We start from the raw sequence: 27,810 nt of genomic DNA on the forward strand, positions 1-27,810 counted from the left end.
TCAAAAGTCTTTATTCTAACCCCTGACTATCTCCTCTCCTTCTCCCTCCTTTGTGCTTTGAATATTTCCCTATTGATTCTTCTTTTTTGCAATTGCTTTTATGTTTTGCTATGCATTATGTTTTGCACTCTGTCAAAGCGTCTTTGGGCTTCCTGAAAAGCGCTATATAAAATAAATGCATTATTATTATTATTATTATTGTAAAGCTCAAACTGTAGCACTGACGTGCTCGGGGCTGCGCGCCCCGTGTATATCCCGAGGCCACGCCTACCCCTCGGGCGTGGCCGACACCCTCTTGGTGCGCGGAATGATGTCACCGCGCCAGCGAGCCATCGTGTCCGCCACAAGCTTACCTTTACTGAGACTCACCTGACAGTAACACGTCACATTCCGTGACGTTTCCTGGTTTTCTAAAGTAGCAATATTACTTTCATGCATGTAATGTATGATACACTCATGATTCTGTTTGGTTCAACATATGTAATGTCATATTGTGGCGGACACGAAAGCACTGACGTGGTGACATCACCCCGCACACCAAGTGGGGGTGGGCCACGCCCGGGAGAGAGGCGTGGCCTCACGATATACACGGGGCGCGCAGCCCTGAGCAGCTCAGTGTTACAGTGAGCTCTTGAATAAAGACTCTTACAAATTACCGCGTTGTCCGCTTCCTCCTTGCTTACAAGTAGCGCGCGTAACACCGCGCTTTACTGGTGACCCTCGACGTTGGATCTGCCGTAGCGATCCTTCCAAGCACGACGCCATTGCCATGGCCAACAACGCGATGTCGGTTAAACTTCCCGAATTTTGGGAGGCCCAGGCCGAAGTTTGGTTCGTCCAAGCCGAAGCCCAGTTTCAGCTTCGGCGCCTCACCGACGACGACACGCGCTACTGCCACATCGTCGCCTCCCTCGGGCCTGGCACGGCCGCTCAAGTTGTGTCCGTCCTTCGCCACCCACCGGACGGCCACAAGTACGAGGCACTCAAGCGGCTGCTCCTAGCCACGTTCGGCCTCACGGAGGACGCACGGGCCGACCGCCTCCTGGATCTCCCCGAGCTCGGCGACACGCGCCCGTCGGTCCGAATGGACCATATGCTGTCACTGTTGGGCGACGAAGCCCCTGGTTCTCTATTCCGGGCGCTTTTCCGTCGCCAACTTCCAGCACAAGTACGCCTCGCGTTGGCCGGGACCGTGCTAACGGAACCCTGAGCATTGGCCGCCGAGGCGGACAGGTACTTCGCGGCTTCGGACACGCGGGCGAGAGTCGGTGTGGCCCACCTCGTAGATCCCGAGGCCGATGCTGATTCACAGCATCAGCTTCCACAGCATACACAGCATGCTGATACGCACCTCGTGGCCGCCGCCACGCCCCGCCCACCGCCGCGGTGAAAACCGCCACCGCAGGGAAAACCGCCGGCTCCACCGGCCTGGCGGAGCCGGTTCCACGCCAGGTTCGGCCACGAGGCTCGACAGTGTCATCCTCCTTCGACAGGTTGGGAAACGCCCGGACCGGCGCTCGATAGTGGCAATGAGCGCCGGCCGTTTGAACAGCCTGCTGTTCATCACGGACACCTTATCCGGGCGCCGTTACCTGTGCGACACAGGAGCGCAGGTGAGTGTCGTTCCTGCCGGTACGTCGGACAAGCACGCCGCGGGCGGGGGCCCCGCGCTGCTTGCCGCAAACGGGACGCCCATCCGTACGTACGGAAAACGCTGCCTCTCTCTGCGGTTCGGAGGGCAGGTTTTCCGATGGTCGTTCGTCACCGCCGACGTGCCCATGGCATTGCTTGGCGCGGACTTCCTGTGCGCAAATGGGCTCCTAGTCGACGTAAAGCACAGACGTCTTGTCCAGGCCGAGACGTTCAGCTCGCTCGCTTGTGCGCTGCCCAGCTCGTCGAGCAGCCCACTGAGCGGCTCACCGAGCGGCTTGCCGAACGGTTCGGTTCCGGCCACGTTGATCTGTACGCTTCCGGCAGCGGACGATTTCACCCGCCTCCTCGCCGGCTTCCCGGCCCTCACGCAGCCCACCTTGCTCGGCGGGGGCCGTCAAGCACGGGGTGGCCCATCACATCCCCACCGTCGGGCCACCGGTCTACGCCCGGGCACGCCGCCTCGAGCCGACGAAGCTGGCGGTAGCAAAAGCGGAGTTCGCTACCCTGGAGCGACTCGGCATCGTTCGGCGCTCGGAGAGTGCTTGGGCATCGCCGCTGCACATCGTGCCGAAGCCCGGCGGGGGATGGCGACCGTGCGGGGACTATCGCCGTCTCAATGACGCCACCACCCCCGACCGCTACCCCGTCCCTCACATTCAGGACTTTTCCGCCCGTTTGGCGGGCATGTCCTTCTTCTCGAAGTTGGACCTCATATGCGGTTACCATCAGGTCCCCGTCAGGCCGGAGGACGTCCCGAAGACGGCGGTCATCACGCCGTTCGGACTCTTCGAATTCCTGCAGATGCCCTTCGGTCTGAAGAATGCGGCTCAGGCGTTCCAGCGGCTGATGGACAGCGTCCTGCGCAACTTGGATTTTGTATACGTCTACCTGGACGATATCCTCGTCGCCAGCGCGTCCCGCGAAGAGCACCTACACCACCTCCGCACGCTCTTCGAACGCTTGGGCCAGCATGGCCTGATTGTGAACCCCGCAAAGTGCCGGTTCGGCGTCGCCGAACTCGATTTTCTGGGGCACCGCGTCACCAGGCACGGAGCCGTCCCCCTGCCGGCCAAGGTGGAGGCGGTAAAGGGGTTTCCGCGCCCCCGCACGATCAGGGGGCTGCAGGAGTTCCTGGGCATGGTGAACTTTTACTATCGGTTCCTGCCCCGTATCGCCCAGCTCCTGTGCCCCCTGCACGAAGCTCTCCGAGGTAAGCCGGGCAAAGGCGACGTCACCTGGACCGAGCAGATGGACGCGGCGTTCACGGGCGCGAAGCTCGCCTTGGCTAACGCCACCATGCTCGCGCACCCGGCGCCAGATGCGCCGATCGCCCTCACCACCGACGCCTCTGACTACGCGGTGGGCGCGGTGCACGAGCAATGGGTGCGTGGAGCTTGGCAACCGCTGGCGTTCTTTAGCCGGCAGCTTCGCCCGCCCGAACGCCGTTACAGTACCTTCGACCGCGAGTTGCTCGGGCTTCACTTGGCGGTCAGGCACTTCCGCCATCTGCTCGAGGGCCGTGCGTTCACGGCCTTCGTCGACCACAAGCCGCTGGTCTTCGCGATGGGCAAGGTCACCGAGCCGTGGTCGGCCCGGCAGCAGCGTCACCTCTCGGCCGTGTCCGAGTACACGACGGACATCCGGCACGTCGCGGGGAAGGACAACCCGGTGGCGGATTGCCTTTCCCGGGCCGTCGCCCACGCAGTCCACCTCGGCATCGACTATGCCCGGATGGCAGCGGACCAGGCCGCTGACCCCGACGTCCAGGCCTTGCGGACCGCTGTCACAGGCCTCCGCGTCACCGAGGTGCCGTTCGACGGCGCGGGCACGGCCCTCTTGTGCGACGTCTCCCTCGGGCGGCCTCGCCCCATTGTGCCCGCGGGCTGGCAGCACCAGGTGTTTGAAGCCATCCACGGCCTGTCCCACCCGGGCACGAGGGCCTCCCAAAGGTTGATCGCCGACAAATTCATCTGGCATGGCCTCCGGAAGGCCGTCCGCGGCTGGGCCAGGACGTGCCTCGCGTGCCAGCGCGCCAAGGTGCACCGGCACACCCAGGCCCCGTTGGCCCCGTTTACGGTGCCGGAACGCCGGTTTGACCACGTCCACGTGGACCTGGTGGGACCTCTGCCCCCCTCGCGGGGTTTCACCCACGTCCTCACCATGGTGGACCGCACCACCCGGTGGCCGGAGGCCGTGCCCTTGGCGTCGACGACGGCGGCGGACGTCGCGCAGGCTTTCATCGCCACCTGGGTCGCCCAGTTCGGTGCCCCCTCAGACCTATCGTCCGACCGCGGCCCCCAGTTCACCTCGGAGCTCTGGGGGGCGGTCGCGCAGGGGCTCGGGGTCCGGCTGCACCGAACCACGGCCTACCACCCCCAGGCTAACGGCCTGTGTGAGCGATTTCATCGCTCATTGAAGGCCGCGCTCCGGGCCACCCTCCACGACGGCGGCTGGGTCGACAGGCTCCCCTGGGTCCTGCTGGGCCTCCGGACGGCGCCCAAGGAGGACCTGCGCGCATCCGCGGCGGAGTTGGTCTTCGGGCAACCGCTGCGGGTGCCGGGCGAGTTCCTCCCCGACTCCACGGCACCATGGTCCGCGGCACAGCAGCGCTCCGCTCTGCAGGAGACCGCCCAGAGGTTCGCCCCGGTGCCGACGGCATGCCACGGGCACCCACCGACGCACGTCACCCCGGAGATTCGCACGGCGGAGTACGTCTTCGTCCGCCACGATGCCCATCGGACACCACTGCGGCCCCCGTACGACGGGCCTTTCCGCGTGCTGGAGACCGGGGTGAAGCACTTCACCCTGGACATCGGCAGTACTCCTGACCACGTTTCTGTGGACCGCCTCAAGCCGACCCATCTCGACGTGGACCATCCACCGCCGGTGGCCCGACCCCCGCGTCGGGGCCGCCCCCCTGCAGGCGGACCCCCGGCACCGCCCAGCCCCGCCGCCCCCCGGTCCTGCACCCATCCCAGGGGCAGCCGGAGGCATCCCAGATGGCATCCCTGCATCCCAGACGCCGCCAGTCGCCAGGGGGCGCTTCGGCCGGGTCATCCGTTTGCCCCGCAAACTGACCCTTCAGGTGCGCGGGGATTCTGGGGGGGCGCGTGTGGCGGACACGAAAGCACTGACGTGGTGACATCAACCCCGCACACCAAGTGGGGGTGGGCCACGGCCGGGAGAGAGGCGTGGCCTCACGATATACACGGGGCGCGCAGCCCTGAGCAGCTCAGTGTTACAGTGAGCTCTTGAATGAAGACTCTTAAAAATTACCGCGTTGTCCGCTTCCTCCTTGCTTACATGTAGCGTGCGTAACACCGCGCTTTAATATGACACATACATGTCAACACGGACAGATTATTTTATTATTTGGACCAAAACTTGTATCACATTCATAGCAGAAGAGATTTCCCATTACAAGATCATATTATCATAAGATTGGATGTCACCTGGTACAACTGCTTGTAATCGATCATTTCAGCATAAAATTAGCGAACTGTGTGGATGGAAAGAACAGTTAAAAGTAATAAGAAGTAAATACTTTAAATGATAAGATGGCGCCTTGCGGTCATGTGATCACGTATCCTCCAATCACGAGCGTTTTTCGCTCAAACCGAATTCGCCGAACTCTAGTAATAGTATGCTGATCTTCACCCACACCACCGTAAAGGATCACAAGGTGCTTTACCGTTCGTCGGAGCAAAATAAGTGATCCTTTACGGCAGATAGCTCCTAACGATTCTGTGATTATGTTTTATATTCGCTAGGTAAGCATTTAAATTCGAACTTTGATGCTCATTGCTCAGTTTCGAATATCAAATGATCAATATCTGTGCATTGTCTGATGACCATGTTAGGATAGTTAGCAACAGTAACTTCACCTCCGGATTTTATTTTTTAGTACATTGCTTATTGTGCTGTTTTGTTTCGCAAAGTATGGACGTTTTCAAATGTAAACAAATATTTACCATTAATACCTTAAAAGAAATGAACCAGCTTTTGTATTCAAAAGACGAAGTGAAGAAGAAACCCATCTCACAGGCAGAAGGGGTAAACGCGTGTTTGTTGGAAATATCTGCGCGACGTATCAGGTACGGTTTCACGGATGTGTGAAATCTGCGTTTAAACACGAATTGTGACGTATTGCACGATTGACGCATGTTGTGCGCTCTTTTCCTTGTATCTCTTTAACATTCACCAAGAACCATTGCTGGTACTGGTAGACTTGTCTGTGTCCTCTCCTCTGTGACAACGTCCTTAAGATGGACGGCACACACATCGATGCCTCGCCCTCCATGTGAAACACCAGGTTGACGCTTTACAGGTGTGGGTCAAGATTCGAACTCGGACTACAACTCAAAAGGTGCATACGCCTGCAGGCCATCCTGCCAGCATTACTCTAACTTGAGCAGGTGACCATCTTTATGAATGGCAAATGACAAAAGCTCGGTGCTAATCTACACAGGTGTTTGTTTCTAGGTAGGCCTACACTGGCTGATTTGTTGTGCTGAGAGCATGAACCCAGAAAGAGATGAACTTTTGGAGGGTTAATGAGGGTAGAAAAGATTATGGGTATGAATGGGGGAATGACCTGAGACCGTTTTGAAGCCCTGGAGGGAAGAATTGAAGAGACTGAGGAAGTTGGTTCCAGAGTTGGGGAGAAAAAACGAACGAATATGTAGAAATGAGTGGATTTCGAAAGTTTCCTTAAAGGTGGGTTACTGGCAGACCACGTGCGCCCTTCAGAAACCTGGGGCGTTGGAGAAGAGCACTGATCAGAGGGTGTAAGACCAGAAAGGTGGCGATAAATGACAGAGACCACCGACCTGTCACGATGGGAAAGTGATGGACCCATAGATTCAGCATCATTTCATGAGATTCCAATGATCTTGAAGACCTGGTATCAATAGTAAAAGCTGAGGAAGATGTGAGGCAGGGGAGCCAGCGCAGAGGGGAGAGCAGTACTCCATGAAGTTGCGGATAAAGGCCTCGCAGGTGGAAGTCAGCAGCTGGCTTCGGTGTCCATCTTTGAAATGGGGATTTCCCCAAGAAAAATCACATGGCTGATGGTGAGACCCAGGAGTTTGAATGATGGAACCTCCTCATGATGATTGTTCAGGAAGTAGTTGGGGGGCGGGGGAGATTTATCAAATCCAGACGATACTATTGGAGACAGAGTGTGAGATTTATCAAAAGATGTGGAGAGGAACGTAGATTTACCCAATGGGGAATTGCATGTGTTGTTCCCACTGGTTACATTCTCCAGTGGCAGAGAAAATACCTGCGCAAGGTGGATCCACAAGGAAAACTCGTAGCCTTTTGAAATACTACACACAGTGCTGGCGTATGACACGCGTTAAACATCATTTTTACCTCCGCCACTGAAGGTGGATGGAGGTTTTGTTTTCACCCCTGTCTGTCTGTTTGTTTGTCTGTCTGTCTGCGAACAAGATATCTCAAAAAGTTGTGGACGGATTCGGACGAAATTTGGCAGAGATGTAGCGTATGTGACTAGGACGATTCAATTAGATTTTGGTGAAGGTGAGGATTCGGATCCGGATCCTAGAATTTTCTTTAAGTGATTCTTCACAATTGGGAGATGGGGCCAAAAACGATACGTAGCAGGATATCTCAAAAAGTTATGGACCGATTTGGACGAAACTTGGTGGACCAGTTGGGTGTCTGACAAGGACTATTCCATTCTATTTTGGTGTGGATCTGAATATGGATTCGGATGAGAATTATTTAATTGTTGAAGTGATTCTTCACCATTGAAAGATGGGGCGAAAAGCGATAAATAACATGGTATTTATAAAAGTTATGGACGAGTTATGACTAAACTTGGTGGACGAGTTGGTTAGGTGACGAGAACAAGCAGATTCTATTTTGGTGCAGATCCAAATCCAGATCCGGCCTTCAGTGGGGCACAAAACATAAACTCTCCAGCTTGGCGGAGGTATGTTCTCGACCGAGTGCCGTTCTCGTGATCCTTGTTTTATCTTTTTGTTCCAGGAACCTTGGTGAAGATGGCAGCATCACAAGGTGAGTAATCGTTTTTATTTCTCTGTTGTCAATTTTAGTGGTGATTCCTGCGTCAGTTTGGAATATATTTGTGTTATGTTTTTTATGTTCTAATACAAAGTCATGATCAATGTCCAATATGATAATGAAGGGGATAGACAAAATAAGTGCAGAAGAGGTTTTCAGCAAAATGGATAGTGACAGGACCAGGGGCATAGGCTGAGAGTAAAGAAGAGGAGAGTTAAGACGGTAGTAAAGTGGTAGGGGTCTTTCACTCGGAGGGTAGTTAATACATGGGAAGTTCTACCTGGAAAGGTAGTGGCAGCAGAAACAGTAGATAAGTTAAAATGGGATAGGTACCCGGACACATTGGAAATATAGGGGTGCAAGGATATTATCAGGACCTGCAGGCCACTTGTGTGTGGATGGGTGATCGTATCTGGTGTTGATGTAGTGCAGGCATGATGGGCCGAATGGCTTCCTCTACACCAAAGTTCTTGTTAACACTTGGTTCTGTTTCATTTGAATTCGTATCAAAACAGCAGGATGAAAGGAACTTGCAAATTTATTAGAGTGTGGAAATGAGGGGTGGGGGGAGGAGGGGTGTGGGTTTATCCCCAAGTGGATTTGGTTGTGGTACTTTCATAACACAGCTCGTTCTTTATCAACTCACCCATTTTATTGGCTGTAGCCTTGTGTTGGCTTAGCGGTTAGGGTGCCAGCTTGGGATCCTAGGATCCTATTGGCGAATCCCGGTCGATCGCTGAATTAACGCCAGGGGGGTTGACTCAACCTGTCATCCTTCTGAGGTCGGCAAATGGAGCACCAGTTCACTGGTAATTCCCTGTGTGTTGCAAGAGGCGACGAACAGGGTTGGCGGCAGGAAGGGCATCCGGCCGTAAAATATTGCTTCAAAAAGGTGGACCAAGTTGCCCGAAAAAGGCCATCCCCTGCTCTGTGGGGGAAAAAATGGCCTCTAAAGGTGGTTCCATTGTATTGGCTGTGCACTTTCAAACGGGAATGCCTCCATTGAGTGCTGGTGTCTGTTTGTTCCTGGTTTTGCCTCATTGCATATCTTGGACAAAACGAGGATATTATTAATATCACAGGATTTTGATGCATTGGATGGAGACCGAGACCGAGACCGTGACCGAGACATCAAGAGGGAGACGGACAGAGACGGAGAGAGGTTGTGTAAGGTGGAGAGAGGGGAAAAGGGATCGGCATGTTCAAATTGCCAAGCTGTTATATTAAAAGACAACCACAAACAACACCCCAACCACCCACATTATTCCCACCTTGTGGACTTTGCTGAGGAAAGTTTTTCACGAACTGTCCAGCCAGGCCTGACATTCAACTGAAGGTGACAGTAAGATTTTTAACTTGTTCAGATTGCTGTCAATAACTCACTGATTTTATTTATTTATTTTGCAAATGACGTGGGACCTTTAACATCCATCAACTAGTGATAATAGACGGACACCCAGCTTAACATCTATCTGAGGGACAGGGACATTGTGATCCAACACCATACCTGTGAAGTACCAATGTGACAGATTATCGTCGGGGCTGAAAATATAACCCGGATAAGACTGACAACCCTGTTGGACTGAAATTAAAACGGTTGTTCATTTTTTACATGAATTAGTCAACTTACCAACTAATCTATTGTGATTGGTGCCAATGTGGCTATCGACCCACAGACCAAAGCAAAAACCGTGTTGCTATTCTGGCTGAGCTGAACAAGGAGAAGAAGAAGCTTTTACAAACGCAGTCTGTGGTGATTTCTCCCCTTGGAGGCTTTTCCGGAGTGCGAGGTGGATTCCGTGACCTGCGAGACCAAGCGGAGCAACATCATGTGGTGCAGCAACAAAAGGCTGCACTACAGGTAGAGATGGTGTGGGGGAGAAGGATGATCCATGGATTTTTGTTTCCACCAGGGTAGGATGTATCCAATAACAGTCTTTTAGCCTTCCAGATGTGTTCCACTAAAATTGTCCTATTGGAGATGGAGCATGTTTCGCTCAATTTTCTAATTATGCTTTGTAAACCTGATTTTAAATGAATTTCCTCTCGTTTGAGCTCAAATTCTGCTGCCATTTCTTTTTCCATTTCCCCAATTTGAGTGTCCAATTTCATCTCAAATTCTCCCAGTCTGTCCTTGATTTGGTTTTCCATTCTTGCCTCTATTCTATCAATCCGTTCACTCAGTTCCTGTGTTATTCCCTCCATTCCCATCAATTTTGTTTTCCATTCCATTAATTTGTCCCTCCAATTCTCCCTTCAAGCCATTAATTTGTCCTTTCAATTCTCCCTTCAATCCAAAAAATTGTCCCTCCAATTCTCCCTTCAATCCATCAATTTTTCCCTCCAATCGTTCACCACACTCATTGATTTGTTCCCCTCACATTGATTTGTTCACTCATTCCCCTCATATTCAAAATATTCCCCAAATATTCCTCATATTCCCCACTCAGCTTCAAAAAGGGGACCGAAAAACAACAACAACCACAGTTCCCAAAAAAGGCCAACCCCCACTTGCGGGGAAAAATGGCCTCTAAAGGTGGTTTTTATTCCCCTCATATTACCCTCCTTTCGTTCACTTTGGGCATTCATTTGTTCTTTCATTTCTCCCATAAATTGTTTCAACATGGCCTGGACAGCCATCGCACCTGCTTCCTCGTTTGATCGCTCAGGAACGGGGGAGGTTCCAATCCTATCCTCATAAAACTCTCCCCCCAACTCGCTTCCTTCCACCCCGGCCCCTTCTAGCCGCTCCGCCATTTTGTGCATGTCCACTGTAGGGGAATTTGTAGCTGAGAGACTCACAGGACTCCAATGACCGGACACAGGTTTACAAAAGGTCTGGTTTATTATTCACTTCATTCCATTTACCAAATAATACCGCATTATTCAATGGCTGAGATTAACTCTTTTCGCATGGTCCTTTTCGTTCGACACTCCCGTTGGTCAGAGCTCCTCGCAGCAAGTACTCCCGACTTCCACGTTTGCTCCCGTTATATGGACAAACTGGATTTTAATCCCCTCTCCGCTGGTGCCCCGAGGTCATGCATGTACCAAGTCCTGGTATCAGCTCGCTCCCCTCCTGTTGTGAGTTCCGTTTACCAAACGATAGGGGGGTGCTTCAGCCAGGGGCTGTGACCAGGTGGACAAAAGATTATCATGTTCGGGCGCATTCCTGACTCATTTACAAACTCGTCTTTCACAGAGTTTGCATGTAAAATATATCTGCTTTGTTACCAGGTTAATTAATAAGTTACCAGTGCCAATTAATAAGTTACGCTGAGTTACACTTCCACAATTCCCTCATCTTTTTGTTTTTTGTTTATATTAACCATTAATCTAAACATCAATATAAGTAAACAATCAATCACTACAAGTAAACATCAATATAAGTATACGTAAATAATCAATCACTGCAAGTAAACATCATTACAAGTATAAGTAAATAATCATAACTTTGGTAATCAAATTCCCTTAGGCATACACCGTCATCCTGCAAGAATCACAAAACATTTCGTTGGTCATTGACTCCTTCCATATTGTTCAATCTATTGCATTTGCATCACAAATATCTTTTCAAAACAACACTTCACCATCACCAAGATACAACAATTTCACTTCATTTTCAAGTTTTGTAAAGCATCTGCACCATCTGGCAAAAACGTTTGCCTCCACACAAATGTTGACTTTGTTTGAAAGGAAGGGCTGATCACTTGTGTTTGAATCCAGGTATGAAACATTTTCTCCTAATGTCTTCATAGCTCCTGCACTACTTCGTGTAGGATTTCGCTGTTGTGGTAACATTGCGGAGTCATAGACTGACCCTGCTCTCCTTGTAGCATTCTTGCCACTTTTTGCTGTAAACCATAGTAATTCCTGAACACGGCCTTCACCCAGTTGTAGTCGACTTGCCTCCTCCCTCATTGTGAGTGGGCAGCAAGTATTGGTGTGACGTTGATTGGCCAGCAAGATGTGGAACAGGGATGCCGGATGCATCCACAATGATGTTGGGACCATGGTGTTCAGGTCATTCATGGTCCTTACCAGGAGCAACCAGCAGAATCGTGCACAGCTGTTGTGACAAGGGCACAGCCGTTTTTTGCAGCTCCATGCTGGTTCCCCGGACGTTGGTGAAGTAATAACATATGTCCCCGCATTTCACAGAGGTTGCCGGTAAAATGTCGTTGTCCTGCAACTTCTGATGTGGTGAATGTTCGAAGCCTTCGAACAAGAGTAAGTGATCGCCTTTCTTTCATATGTTGCAGTGTGATCCAGGCAAATGGTCACATAAATTTCCTTGGTGAAGGTAAGCATTCATCTCCAAGTTACACGGGAGAATGTCTTCATCATTCTTTGAGAAAGAGGGTGTATGCCACGATTAACTTCATTTTTTAGCCACAAATTTTCTTTCTCGAACTTCTTCCCAATTCCGTTAGCAATCCCTCCAAAATGTGATCTCGTCTTATCTTTATGCTCAGTCACATCTGAATCTGCTTTCCGCACACACTGAATCAGATAGGGTACATCTTACCATGAAATCAGCATAATCATTAGGGTGCATCAAACGCCCCATGATTTTCAAAAAGTTGTTGTATTTTAATGTCTATTCCCTCAAATGTTACACTTGTTGGTAGAAGTATGTATGCAAAAAATAGATGAAATCAGAGGTGGTCCTGGGTGGCCACCGGCCACTTTTATATATTTAGGGCCATTTAGGGCCACAGCTAAACTACTTTACAAGATAATGTAAAATTAACTACAAGATAATGTAAAATTAACCATTATACCTATATACAAAAGTAAAGTCCTACTTTTACTAAATGCCTAATATCAAACAGTTAAAACAACCTTACATGTCAATGTAAAATTAACCAAAATCGTTCTTCATATTACAAAGTTGTAGTACAGTGTTGTAGTATTGTACTTTCATTGATTAAAAGTTTGAAAATGTATTAAGCACAACGCCAATGTCACTACTCCAACTTTGCTCGTTTCCGCAAATTTGGCCTCGCTTTGCGGTCACATTCAACCACTTGAAGAAGATTTTGGAAGTGGTCTTCTCTTCTTGCAGTTGAGACAAAATCAGTTGCGAGCTTTACTGCTCTCTCCGCAGGGTCATTCACAACATTAAGCCCATCCACAATGGACTTGGCTGCCTTGAAGTGCTCATTGTTCTGCCAAGTGTCAACATCCTCTGTTAGGAAGGTCATATCTAGGTGAAGAAGGTTTACTGTAAACCACGAGTCCTCGTTCACAAGATCAGCCAGGGTTGTCGCTTCTGTAATTTTTGGAAATGACGGTTTGCCATATCCAGAACCGTAGCGGTGTTTTGGAGTGCTTGGCATTTCATCTGGTTGTATGGCCAGTAACACATCTGCAAGGGCACGACGATCCTTTTGAGGAATTGCATTGCTGAACAGTGCCAAAACAACCAGTTCTGGGGTTAAATACCACAAATGTCTATCAAAGGCTTTCACAGCGCTGACTGAAATGGTTGAGTTGACAGCTTTATAGTTGAGCAGAGTCTTGTAAAAGCACAAATCAAACCATGGGGCATTTGAAGCAGACTGACATATGAGCCACCAATCACAATAAATATAAACAACAAAAACAACAAACTCCTTCAGTTTTTTCTGTTGATGTTGTGTTGTTACAGTTCCTCGAGGTAGTAGAGAAATTTGCTCTTCAAGTAGGCATATTTTGATGGAATAAAGAATCTTTGACATCCACCTTGCTTTATGCATGGCCCCTGGTCTGTGGAGTGTTCCTTGTTTTGTGACATCATCATCGAGGACTACCTGGCAGAGTTGTGCCATTTCCTTGTAGTCTTCCCTACAGTATGAAGCGCTTGTGCGGATTGTGCTTAAAACCTTGTTTTTGCAGGATAAAAGCAGCTGTTGTGCATAGTCATTGTACATGGAAATGTCAATTTTGGTTAAACTTTCATTCTTTGCATGCGATATGCGTTCCCAATTCTTCTGGAATTTTTGGAACAAAGATACTTCTGGAGACTTTGATGCCTCAATTTTGAGAACGTCAAACACATGATCCAGGATTACCTCTCCAACATGATGGCGACATGCACACCACAGAAGAGCACGGTCCAGTTTTGATTGAATGGTAACACAGGCAGCTGTAACGTGTCCAGTGTTTGATGCTGTTGTGTCAAAACATAAGTTGACAACTGATTGTTTGCACTTCCATGAATGTAGATACGTGTAAGTGTGCTCGGCAATGATGTCACCTGATGACCTATCACTTCCAGGAGGATATCTAGCCACCCCCAGTAGCTTTACATCAGTGGCATTCCCAACCAACACTGGCAATCTTTCTTCCTTGACATTCTTGTTTGTGAGCGTTGGTATCTGCTTGCCATCCCAGTGAAGTGTTGCAGCTGTTGGGGCGATCCAATTTTCTTGAATATCTTTGGCGATAGCACTTGTTATTGATCGTCGAGCCTTATCAGCAGTTGAGTACGACTTGGCCACACGACGTGGATCACCTCCTGCCTCTTGAATTACAGCTTTGGTGAGCGCAACCTGTTGAACAGGAGTTATGTTTAGTCGAGTAGCAACAGACACAACTGAATGTCTTTTCAGAATATCATGAGGAATAAAGGCAGATGTACCTGCATATGTTGATCTGTGGTGACTACGCTTCCTTTGAAACTCTGGAATCGCCTCTTCTTCAGTTTCTTCCAAGCTATCTGCAGAGTCACTATCATCAGAGCATACAGAACTAATTGTCATCTCTTGTACACTGGATGATTCATGACGTTCTCGTCTTGAAGCTTCCGCTAAGAGGCGTTTTTCTTTTCTATGATCTTTATCAACTTTCTTCTTGTCAACACCACCAAATGAGGCTACTCTGTCAGATTTCATTGACTCTAAAAATACTCTATCTTCCTCATTCTTAATGTTTGTCATTGCATCTTTTGTCCATACACCAAAGGTCTTATCAAGACGTTCATTCATGGTTTGCAACTTAGCCAAAGTGCTTGGAGATTCTCGGCGAGAAACAGGTATTTGACGCAATTTGTTATTGTCATTAAGAAGGTCAAGTATTAGTTTGCAGCATTGATGGTCTGAAAGCATAGGAATATTTGCTTTAGTGTAGAATTTTTTCAGCTGGATAAGGACGATGCTGGCAGATTTCCATTTCAGTGGCTGAGTTTGTTTGCCTTCACATATTTCTTTCTGGATGTACCACATCACGCATCGAAGAACCTGCCGGCAAGTTGGGAGGCGGACTCCTGTCAATGTACCATCTGCTTCTGTAAAAGCATTGCCAAGACCAAAAATGGCACTTGCTAATCTGGTCTTCTTATCTGCCATCTGAAAGAAAATAAAGGATATTATTAGACTACTAGTATGGGACCCACGATTAGACCTCCGATTTCATTCATGTAAAAATACAAACTAATTATCAAACCATCGTTTTTTGCATAAAATTGTTATATTTGTATTCCTCTCATCAAGACCTTCAATTTGATACCAAACATGACTAGGTTTGGGTGTAAAATAACAAAATCAAACATTTTTACATAGTGCGGCCCCGAAAATGGCCCTAAATATATAAAAGTGGCCGGTGGCCACCCAGGACCACCTCTGATTTCATTTATTTTTTGCATACATACTTCTACCAACAAGTGTAACATTTGAGAGAATAGACATTAAAATCCAAGAACCTAAGGGCGTTTGATGCACCCTAATAATCATGTATATCTTCCGACAGTTTCACATTCAACAATTTGTTGTTTTTCCTTAACACAAAAAGTTATATTCATTTATATGCGTCACACAAATAATATTCAATCAGGTATGTATTTTATTACTAAACTAAGAATAGCATTGTATATGATTACAATCACAAACGGGAATACCTAATTCCCAACAACAATTTTCCCAAACCAACAAATTAAGCATAATGTATTATTACCATAATTCCTCTCCACTTTTTCTTTTCCCTCTTTTTTCCTAACAGTGTGTCACTCGTGGTGATATGAGTTCACTGATATTGTAATTGACACAACTCATAACATTGTCGTTATGCCATTATCTTAATTCTACTGTTTATGTCGCCATAAAAGTCTTCCTTTTCTGGTTCCACATTTCTTTCCTCATTTGTCACTTCATGCGTTATCATCGTGTTGTTGGTTACCTTATTCAAACACACCGTCACTAAGGCTTTCAAGCAAGCCACCACTAAAACAATTGCCAATATAACTACTAAACCAACAAACAAGTCTGCTACTCCTTGTATATATTCATACCTATGACATAGTTATATGTCGATGACATTTAACATTATATACCAAACTAACAAGCTTCCTAAAAGGTAAATAAAGAAAATCCCTTAATATGTAACATAATCAGATTATTTGTCTTGCCCTGATCCCCCTATCTCCCGGGGTTGAACTCAATCCCCTGATCATGAGTGTAGTTGTGATACATTTTTCACTCATGTTGTATTTATATCAGCAGGTAATTGTATGTCATGTAGGCAAATAAATGTCACTATCCCAAGTAGGAATATCACATGTTGAAAATGTAATGTTTATCAATGCAAGGGGTGTTAAAATGTAATTCAAATGACTGTAAATCACGACTATCATTTATCTACCACTGAATGTTCTGCTGGGCTGCTAGGTGCAGCCTCATTTTCTGTGGGATCGTCCACCTTAGCCCCATGTGCTTGTTTGCAATGAGGGGCATGAATCCAACTTTCTATTTTGGGTCCATATTTTTTCTATTCTTATCAATCTCCTATGGTTTATCATTTCGTTCCAAGATACCGCCACCAAAGGTTTTAACCAAAGCTCTACCAAACTATTTCCAATTTGAACAAAAAATGCCAGTGAAACAATGATTCGAAGAATTAACTTCAAGGGGTCAATGAATTTATTCTATAGCCAGATCTAATTTTCCCCTCCAATAGTTTGCCTTGCCACATGTCATATTATAACACCTTAATAAACCTTCGAAAAATGTTTCCCATCTCAACAAATTTCCTTTTTTTTTTTTTTTTTTCAAATAGCCATGTGTAACTTACGTATTTAACTACAATTTCCTCTCAATTTGTTTGGCCTAACTGGCCGCAAAAGTGGCTGCCAGCATGCAGTACCGTTTTTTATCTACCAAGGAAGTGTTCCACACAAGACCTCTACCAAAATGTTGTTTGTAAAAAACAAATCTGGGATTTCTGATTACATGGATGCACATTCTCAGGACATTTTCAGGCTGCTGTTAACAATCCACTACGATAACTTAATTCCTTTACCCACAATCAAATAATTAGTACAAATTGAGGATATTATCCCTATCACATTCTTTTATAGATTCATTATGTTGGATCTAATTTTTTTTCCAATAATTTTCCACTGCTGTAAGGCGGAACAATAGCTCTCATAAGTCTTAGTAATATCGTACTTAATTTGCCCAGCAGCGAATAATTTATTTACTATCCTTTCTCATCTGTTAACCAGTGACTTTGTTTAAACTCCAGAACTGAAAACCCACAATAGTTCAAACCAGCAAAATTTTCTTTACTATTTTCCCATATCATCTATGCCTAAAACACATCCATACATACAGCACAATTTATATGCTGATAAAATTCAAGTTTATATATATAAAAATCCGTGAGCAGAGTACTCTGGGAAGTCAGTGAAAGACCTCTCCCAAATTTGGCTAATTTTGTACTCCCACATTTTTTTACTCCCACATTGGAACTATCTATTTTCAGACAAGGCACACTGTCGGTGTCAACAATCTTGTAAGATTGATACACAAAAACACACACACACATGCATTATGCATATTTGTTTGCGTTGGAACCATTATTTACAGATCAGATGGGTGTCAATTTTATTTCAATTTCATAAAATTTGTCAATCAAATTAAAATGCTTATACACAAATAAACTAAAAGTCTATTCTTAGAAAACCCCTATGATGTCACATTGAAATTACCCTTTCAGTTCCCACCATAATTTATCCAAATTTGACTACACACCCATTTGCATGTCAGTCGACCACTGACCTATCAATCATGCGGAACACTAGTCCGACATTCCCACCTGATCATCATGTGACCCTTGTCCCTTGGTTTCAAAAATTTGCAAAGCAATTGTTCCAACTTTGTAAATTTAAAATTGTGTGCCCAACATAAAAGATCCAATTTCGGCATGTGATCAATTAATTACTAATTTGCTTACAAGCAAAAGAAAAATGAATAATTCTTGCTCCGAAAACTTTTCAGACCCAAGAATCATCGACAGTTATTCATGTTTGTCCAGTAATCGAATCTGTTGAGGCCAATCATCATTTGGGATTTGCAGCAATGAAGGCCTAATCATTGTCTGAGGTATCGGTCAGCACTGGTACCCTTGATCTTGGTTTACCCTATTAACTTGTCTTCCTTTTGGTATACGGACATCCTCTTTTCCAATGTCCCATCCGTCCACACTTGAAACACCGGTTTCTGTCGTTGTCTGATCTGTGCATTTGTATTGCTGGGCTGCATCTCTACATCCCTGAGTTGCCACTGCAATCTCTCGTTATCTCCTGAAACACGAAAAAATTCTCTGTACCGTCCTTTTTGGGGAGACAACTGGAAATCTGATGGGACAACTGTCACTTTCATTCCTAATTTCGAGGGCAGTTGTGCATTTGTCTCCTCCACTGTATCCTGTATCCTTTTTATTTTAAGTTCTGTTATCCGTTCTTGCTGTTCCCGTTGTCTGGATTCACCATCCCAAAGATGGAATGCAAGCCAGTCTACCGTTAGATTCTGTCTCTTCCTGGCTTTCAATCTTTGTTCCAATCTTTCCAATCGACTTCGCTCAAATGTACCATCTCTTGGAAACTCCTCATCATGTCCCTTTGTCCACAAATACCAATTCTCGACCTGCCTTATAGCTTCTGCACCATAACGGTCGTACATATGATGTGTACAAGTACCTTTTTGTGGAATCTCTGGTTGTCCTTGTGTATTCTTGCAGGCTCCATTTCCCATTCTGCCTTTTATCAAAGTAGCGTTGGATGTGTTGTAGTTTGTTCCTCTAAAGCTTCACTCGTACCTCCAGGAAGGGTCTCTCCACCTGTTCACACGGTGATTTCCAGAGAATCTCCCTCAGCTGTGGCTTTTGCACAATCCAATCTCACAGATCAGTATTTGCAGATGAGCCGGAGGGTCAGTATGAAATGGGTGAATCCTCAGGTGTCCGCTCTGTTGACGGGGAAATCACACAATGGTAACCGCACATATATATCTGTATATAAACTCACCACCTTGCTCAATTTTCCCAGGTTGTCTCCACATTGATAATCTCTCGCAAAGATATCAAAGCTTCTTTCTTGAGACCGCATTTTCATCAATCAAACAATCAATATATTCAATTCAATTTATTCAGTTCAATTTATTCAGTTAAATTTATTCAATTAAATTCAATCAATTAGATTCAATCAATCAACAATTCAATCAATTATTCAATTTCAATTAATTCATCAATATTCATCAATAAATCAAATTAATCATTTTGGATGTCTCCTTGCATAAGCCCTTTCCCCAATGATATCAGGACAGGTCCATCCATTGACTGAGATCGAATTTTATCGGTCGTCACCTCTGGTTCGTACCTCATGTCAATTGATGAATCACCGTCCTGTCCTAGGGTCATATCTGACATATTTCCCCATTTTGCCTGGTCTCCACAAATTTTCTTTGCAACCACTAAAGGCAACTCATCCTTCATTCGTGAGACAGCCAAAATGGATGGCAGATATTAAAGTTCATTGGAAAAAAGATCTCATCATTTTTTCCTTTAATAGTACCCAAAATCTCTTGGCAATTTAAATTTCGTAAAACTCCTGAAATAAGACTGTCAAATTCCTTCAATCATGCTAAATTTTGAAACTCCATCGCTTGTAACACCCAATTTATCCCATAGGGCTTGAAAGTTCTTTCCCAAGTTCATGCAATCATTCTGCATTTGAACCCTATGATATCATTCATAATAATCATCATGATTTTATCGTCATGGTCATATCATAGTCATCTATTTAAACGAACATTTCCTTTATCACCACAGCTATGTGGTATAATCAACAATAGAATAAAACTGTACATAGCAACAGGCTACCTCATGGCCACTTAGTATACCTATTGACAATAAGTCATAACAATATCGAATAATCATTGAACAATTCAAAAATCGCTTCCACTGCTCCAGCCGCAGCATTCGTCATTTTGTCTGCTCATCCGCATGACCAAAACGAAATAAAGGGAGCTCAACCATTACACAGCGCTTTTAATGGCGCATGCCATAGGACCTCAACGCAATTTCGACTCGGCCAGAAAAACGAGCAAATTTTGCAGGATGTTAACTGGAATTAGTCGTGAAAATATATCCAAAATACACAAAAATACCCACCTACAAAAATAAACAACAAAACCCAAACAAACCCAAGGTCGACCATATTACACAATTAAATTACACCTTAAATTATTCATTAAATTACTCATTAAATTACTCATTAAATTACTCATTAAATTACATCATTTCAGCATCGTATTGATTGCTGAAATGTTCATGGGTTTGAACACACCTTAAAAGAGGTATGCTTTGCGGTTTTGCCCACCTACCACGTTTAATTAAATTACATCATTTCAGTATCGTATTGATTGCTGAAATGTTCATGGGTTTATACACACCTTAAAAGAGGTATGCTTTGTGGTGTTGCCCACCTACCACGTTGAATTAAATTACATCATTTCAGCATCGTATTGATTGCTGAAATGTTCATGGGTTTATACACACCTTAAAAGAGGTATGCTTTGTGGTGTTGCCCACCTACCACGTTGAATTAAATTACATCATTTCAGCATCGTATTGATTGCTGAAATGTTCATGGGTTTATACACACCTTAAAAGAGGTATGCTTTGTGGTGTTGCCCACCTACCACGTTGAATTAAATTACATCATTTCAATTAAAACATCGCTTCTACTGCTCCAGCCGCAGCATTCGTCACTTTGTCTGCTCATCCGCATGACCAAAACGAAATAAAGGGAGCTCAACCATTACACAGCGCTTTTAATGGCGCATGCCATAGAAACTCAACGCAATTTCGACTCGGCCAGCAAACGAGCAAATTTTGCAGGATGTTAACTGGAATTAGTCGTGAAAATATATCCAAAATACACACCCACTCAAATAAACAACATTTATTCCGTTCAACAGAACAAACATTTCCTCTATCATGACATGCATGTCTTCAAAATTATATGACCAAGAGGAAAGTAAAATTAATTAAAAACTGCGGGCAGTGATGATCCGGGGACCATACCGCTCCATCCTGATTGGACGAGTGCATGCTAGAGTCGTTAACAACGACAGTCCAGATCCGATTGTTCAAAATTTCAACTCAATCGATCGAAAAATGAACGCAGGGATGCATTTTAAAGGTGCAGTGGCACTAACTGAGTTGCCACGAATATGGCCACAAAATTGCCAATATGGCCATCACAAAATATTTTCCTTAATCAATTGGCTCATAGCATAACCAATCTGCAAGTATTTCATCCGAAGATGTATCTCTGAGGACTTTAAATTAAATAAGTCATTTATAAATCAACGAGTTAATTTATTAAATGATTAATCAATAAATCAAAATTTTCGTTGACAGCCACATCACTTGGTCAGTGTCATGTCCAAATATCAGCTTCCTTACTCAACAGGTGCCTGAGTTAATGTAATGTAATTACTGTAATAAGATTACTGCAATTACTGTAATGATTACTGTAATTACTGTAATTACCGGAACTGTAATTACTGTAATTACCTCAGGTAATTAGCATCAGCAAAACACAACATTTGAATGTTCCCAAAACGTTGGAGCAAAACGTTGCAACAACGAAAGTGAAACGTTGTAGCGACGTTGTGGAAACGTCAGCAAAACACAACATTTGAATGTTCCCAAAACGTTGGAGCAAAACGTTGCAACAACGAAAGTGAAACGTTGTAGCGACGTTGTGGAAACGTTTTACAACAACATTATTTCAATGTTGCAGGAAAGTAATGTGAAAAACGTTCCCAAAAATGTTCTCTCTTTTTCTGTCTCTCTTTCTGTCTGTCTGTGTCTCTCTCTCACTTTCTGTCTCTCTCTGTCTATCTCTCTCTGTCTGTCTGTCTGTCTCTCTCTATGTGTCTGACTATCATCTTTATCTCTGTTTGTCTCTATGTCTCTTTCTCTTTCTTTTCTGTCTCTCTCTCTCTGTCTGTCTCTCTTTCTCACTTTGTCTCACTCTGTCTATCTCTCTCTGTCTGTCTGTCTGTCTCTCTCTATGTGTCTGACTATCATATTTATCTCTGTTTGTCTCTATGTCTCTCTTTCTTTCTTTTCTCTCTCTCTCTCTCTGTCTGTCTGTCTGTCTCTCTTTCTGTCTCTCTCTGTGTTTCTCTCTCTGTCTGTCTGTCTGTCTCTCTCTATGTGTCTGACTATCATCTTTATCTCTGTTTGTCTCTTTGTCTCTCTTTCTTTCTTTTCTCTCTCTCTCTCTCTGTCTGTCTGTCTCTCTTTCTGTCTCTCTCTGTGTTTCTCTCTCTGTCTGTCTGTCTCTCTCTATGTTCTCTCTCTCTCTGTCTGTCTCTCTCTATCTGTTCCCAATTTATCCCATTAAAATCCCATTAAAATCTTATTAAAATCCCATTAAAATCTTATTAAAATCCCATTAAATCTTATTAAAATCCCATTAAATCTCATATCTTGTCACCCTTTGCATTGTTGAAAGTAATTAATTCCGTAACTCAATATTACCTCTATTTATATATACTAGGGCATGCCCGCACGTACGCGCTTGCCCGTACGTGCTTGCAAAAAAAAACACACGTGCAAGCAACAACAAAAACTTTGAAACCACGTGGCAGTAACGACCACAGAACCCCCCTCCTATTTACATCAAATGGTTTGGTCCATTCGCCGAGCCTAAGCGAACGGCTTGCGAGTACGGTGACCATACCTTGGGACCCCCTTGTCCGATTAATTTCAAACCTTGACAAATTTCCCATTCCTTCCCTTCCTGATCTCTCGATGTAGGGCTGGGTTCTTTTTTTAGGATCATGTTGCATCGAGCATTATTTTCCAAAACAGTGTGAACATTAACCCACACCAAAACCTCTGACATCCCACCATTAACACCTATTGTAAGCGTGCCGAATCAGTAAGCATCACCCCTTCTATGAGCCTCGACCAGAGGGTGGTTGTTACTCACAAACACCATTTCCTGTAATTATCTCTCATAATCAGGATAAATTTGGAACAGCCCTTAAACTAACACCAAGCAGATCAATTTTTATATTTAGGTTGAGGTTTCACACAAACTGGTTAACTAAATAATACAGAATTATTATTATTATTATATCTCCGCCTTGGTGTACAGTTTATGTTTTGTATCCCACTGATAGGCCGGATCTGGATTCGGACCTGAACCAAAATCCAATCATTTCGTCGTGTCACCCATGCTATTTATCTGGCAAATTTCGTCAAAAAAAAAAAAACACAACAGCACTGGTTTTGTTTCACCCATGCTATTTATCTTCCTGCAAAACGCTTTGCTTCTCGCAAAACGTCCGCCAATGGGAAGTAAAGGGAGGGAAAAAAACGGGAGCAAGAGACAGGGTGCCGGAATGGACATGAGGGACAATGAGGGACAGTGAGGGAGTGTTGGTATGCAATTTTGATCCAATCGCCATCTTTCATAGTAATTCTGGACCGGCATTAGGTGGGATTGTCTGTCATGAATTTATTTGTTGATCGAACGAGTTTTAATTTGTCTAAATCCGACCAGTCGTTTCCAAAGATATAAGCCTTTTTGTCGCAATACCATATTGGAAATATATATATATATAAATATAATTCCCTTTCCCGGTTCCCTGTCGCTCGCCGAGCGCCGAGCAAGTCGAGTGCTTTTTGAACAAGAGCAAAAAAAAAGAAGTACTTTATGTGTACGGGTGGGTAAACGAGTGTACCGGCCTTACACGTCCTGGAAGCAAACGGTCGCAAGGTGCACGCTTGCTCCGTTTGCTTCCAGGTCACAGTAAGACCCTTAGTGACCAGCGCAAAAATACGTATTTACAGAAATCATTTAGAAAAAAAAACGAATTATCATCGTGTTGTTTATCGAAGTACCATTCGTGATGGGTCACGCCACTTATATCGCGGCATCGGTGCGCAAGGAAGCCCCAGACCACCTGCTCCCCCATGTATGTACACATAACTTCCAAGTTCGTAAATCATATTGGACAAAACAAGACACACTCACCTTTTAAAGAAGACTTGTTTGTACAATTGATGTCAGCGGTGCCTCCAGATTGTAGGGGAATTTATAGCTGAGAGACTCACAGGACTCCAATGACCGGACACAGGTTTACAAAAGGTCTGGTTTATTATTCACTTCATTCCATTTACCAAATAATACCGCATTATTCAATGGCTGAGATTAACTCTTTTCGCATGGTCCTTTTCGTTCGACACTCCCGTTGGTCAGAGCTCCTCGCAGCAAGTACTCCCGACTTCCACGTTTGCTCCCGTTATATGGACAAACTGGATTTTAATCCCCTCTCCGCTGGTGCCCCGAGGTCATGCATGTACCAAGTCCTGGTATCAGCTCGCTCCCCTCCTGTTGTGAGTTCCGTTTACCAAACGATAGGGGGGTGCTTCAGCCAGGGGCTGTGACCAGGTGGACAAAAGATTATCATGTTCGGGCGCATTCCTGACTCATTTACAAACTCGTCTTTCACAGAGTTTGCATGTAAAATATATCTGCTTTGTTACCAGGTTAATTAATAAGTTACCAGTGCCAATTAATAAGTTACGCTGAGTTACACTTCCACACCACCATTACGTGACGAGCAGCTTTAACCGCGCGCGCGTAATCTCCTCAAACGAAAAGAAAAAAAAAATCCTTTATATTTGACAACGCGCTGTTTTCGCGTGCTTTGACACCAATCCATTGTAAATTTGGACACCCGGTCGCTACGATCGACCCTCCCTCCAAGAGAGACGATCGTTAAAATTTGGATTTCATATTTTTCCAAGCTCACCTCGCTTGGATCGTGGCTGTCTTGATGGATTCAAATCCTCACTCTCGACACCAAATGTCCGTCAAAGGGTTCGAATCCCAACTCCTGCATTCCAAATGTCCTGTCAGCCCGAAGGGTTAACACCGCATGGTGACGAATGGCCGTAACGGTTTTAAATTTCGAGGTGCGTAGCCGAAACTGGCGTTTGGCCCGTTGTGTTTGAGTGAAGGAACCAAAGTGCTTACCTGCACGAAGCTCACAGGGTTTTATTTGAAACCCACAACAAATATACAACACAACAAATGAAATGCACAATAATGAATTTAATGAAAGTAAATGTAATGAATAAAAAAAATGAATGGTGAGGTGCGTCTAATATTTCCAACTTGAGGATCCTCCACTCAGACACAGATACAAACAAGGGGAAAGAGAAAATAAAGTAAATTGTTTAAATCCGGCCGGCACTCAGCTTGGCATCCAGACTACATCTGGGAGATTGATGGCCAACTTGCAGCCACCCGTGTGGGAAACGCTCCAATAAATAGCGCCGAAAATGCCCAGGCATGAGCAAGCAGCCAACCGTCCCTTCCTCGCTTCCACCGCCAAGCGAGACGTGGCTCTCTCCTCCCCCGAAAAGCACCACAGTCAACACACCCCTTCCTCTAACGTTGCAATAAGTTCCAAAGCTCCGAAAAGTTCACTTCACGAGCGCATCCGAGACCAAAAGCGACATCCTCCGACCAAAGCCAGAACGAGAGAGAGAGACTGATTCTTCTTCCTCCTAGCTTTCGAGCCTTCTCACTTTGACATCACCCGTACAATCGCCCGAGCTCTAATACATCACTCCATGTCCTCCCAACCAATGATGAAGCTCGGGGCGTGGCCTGTCGGGTACAATCCCTTGGGGGGGCAGAGTTCAAGAATGTTTGGCTTCTGTCGGTAATTATGGGGCGGTTGGGCGGGGTTTACTTGTCGATCATAATGTCTGGGTACTGTCGGCGATTGTTGTTGGTGGTTAAAGACGTGCGTTTTATGGCCGGCTTGTTATAATTGCAAAAACACAGGGAAAAATCACAGGGGGCAATCATACACTGGGAGAAACGAATCTTAACCCTACCTCGTTAACACAAGCTCCAACCCCCACCCCCCCAACCCCCCACCATGTAAAGACACGTACACGATCTTAAGCTCACAGTTTTTCTACATAAATACATCGAGTTTGGCTTCCTACTCACATGCGGTCCATGCTACCCTACACAGTTATATCTCCACTATGGTATTCGTATTCCATCCCTACCCCCACAAACGCAACAGTATATATTACGATTAAAGGATGAACTGATTAAATTTTGCCATCAATGGTCCAAGGTCAGAGGTCATGTCAGGTAAAAATGTTGCTTGAGAACAGCTGAAGGTATTTTAAATCAAACTTTGCGAGAAGTATGCATAATGATGTAATAATGTGGGTGGAGGCATATCGGTCGACATCGCGACGCCGAAGAGTGCCGTTCTCGTGCTTATTTATTATTTTTCAATGACGTCTTATTCTGCCTTCAGAAAATCTATTCCCAGCTTTGTAATCTATACCATGTATGAGTCAAAGCTTCATCGCAATTGAATTTTGCTAATCGATTGAGTGATTTGTGAAACATATCAAAAAGAAATAACGTTTCTTTTTTTCCCTACATTCAGCATGCCCACTTGCACTCCTTTGGCTACTTCATCACGCAAGATTCGGCTTTTGGAAACCTCATCCTGCCTGTCCTGCCCCGTCTTGATCCAGAGTGATCGAAATCCCTGAGAAGCGTGCTCGGGCTGGGACTTTAGCATATCACTTCATCCTTGGCCATTGTAAAAAAATGAAATTCATTTCCACTTATTTCTAAATACTGTACTGCACATGGAAAATGCAAATAAAATGGCTCAAATGAGTGGATTATAGAGAAAGACAAATGAACAAGCAGATCAAAATGAATGCCGTATGGTGATCTAGTGATGATGTCACTGGACAAGCATCCCCAAAGTTGTGGGTACATTTTGAGCTGAACGTAGCAACAGAATTATTTAAACAGATTTTAAACAGTTAGGGTTTTTAAACAGAATTATTCTTTACTTTTGAGAAGCCAGGCTCATCTCAGAATTGCAATGTTACATTTTTAAAATATATTTGTTGGATACAAGATATTACACGCTAGCTCGTGTAATAAGAGCTAGCACATAAAACACAAAAACCATAAACGGACACATAAAACAACTAGATGGTATTCATAGAATACTTACCCTGTACAGTCAGGAGAAGGACTTGGTGCAAGCCAACTCTTCTGGTTTTTAAGGGTTTTTGTTTTTTTGATCCAATATGGCTGCCAAACCAGTGACTGATGATGTCACTTTTATTTTCCATGTAGAGGTTTCAGAGATTTTGAGGTGCAAAGTTTTTCGTTTTTTCCCCTGTACTACGTGACCTATGATGTCATAATTATCATTTAAAAAATTATACGCGAGGAGGCGCTCAAAAGGTAAAGATTTAGTGTTTATTGGACCAACAGTTGCTAAAAAAAAAAAAATTCATTACTTATCAAATCAAGCAAAGACACAGGGACGAGGTTGTAGAGGGGCAAAGTTTTTCGGTTTTTGCAAGATGGCGCCTTTACCGCTGAACTATGACTTCATAATATTCATTAAAATATTCTACAGGAGGAGGCGCTCCTATGGTGAAAATTTTGTGTCAATCGGTCTAAGAATTGCAGAGGAAAAAAAATTCATACTAATCGAATCAAGCGTTGTACTTGCCGAATTATGACGACATTATTACGGTACTGATGACATCATGATTAACATGTCTTATTCCCCAAGGGGAGTGCTTGACATTGAGCCATATTTCAATTTTTTCCATGGAATGGTTTCGGAGATATAGAGGTGCAACTTCTTTCGATTTTTCCAAGATGGCACATGTACCACGTGACCAATGACGTCATAATTATCATTAGAACAATTCTACAGGAGGAGCCGCTCATATTCTGAAAATTTC

At 45.0% G+C, this 27,810-nt stretch overlaps 2 protein-coding genes across 2 annotated transcripts; one reads left to right on the plus strand and one right to left on the minus strand.

The window, feature by feature from the left end:
- The first annotated feature begins 5,657 nt into the window (after positions 1-5,657).
- LOC137422229 (SOSS complex subunit C) lies at positions 5,658-26,735 on the plus strand. Its single transcript, XM_068108989.2, has 4 exons — positions 5,658-5,747; positions 7,669-7,698; positions 9,381-9,565; positions 26,475-26,735. Exons 2-4 carry the CDS (start codon positions 7,683-7,685, stop codon positions 26,568-26,570), a joined length of 297 nt encoding a protein of 98 aa, XP_067965090.1. The 5' UTR covers positions 5,658-5,747; positions 7,669-7,682; the 3' UTR covers positions 26,571-26,735.
- On the minus strand, positions 12,368-15,037 carry LOC144889515 (uncharacterized). The gene is made up of 2 exons (XM_078770034.1): positions 14,330-15,037; positions 12,368-14,240 (listed from the first exon to the last, which is right to left on the minus strand). The coding sequence occupies exons 1-2, from the start codon at positions 14,423-14,425 to the stop codon at positions 12,675-12,677; spliced, it is 1,662 nt and encodes a 553-aa protein (XP_078626160.1). The 5' UTR covers positions 14,426-15,037; the 3' UTR covers positions 12,368-12,674.
- Positions 26,736-27,810: the final 1,075 nt, after the last annotated feature.

Source organism: Myxine glutinosa, chromosome 1 (assembly GCF_964187855.1).
Source record: "Myxine glutinosa chromosome 1, kmMyxGlut1.1, whole genome shotgun sequence".
Lineage (NCBI taxonomy): Eukaryota > Metazoa > Chordata > Myxini > Myxiniformes > Myxinidae > Myxine > Myxine glutinosa.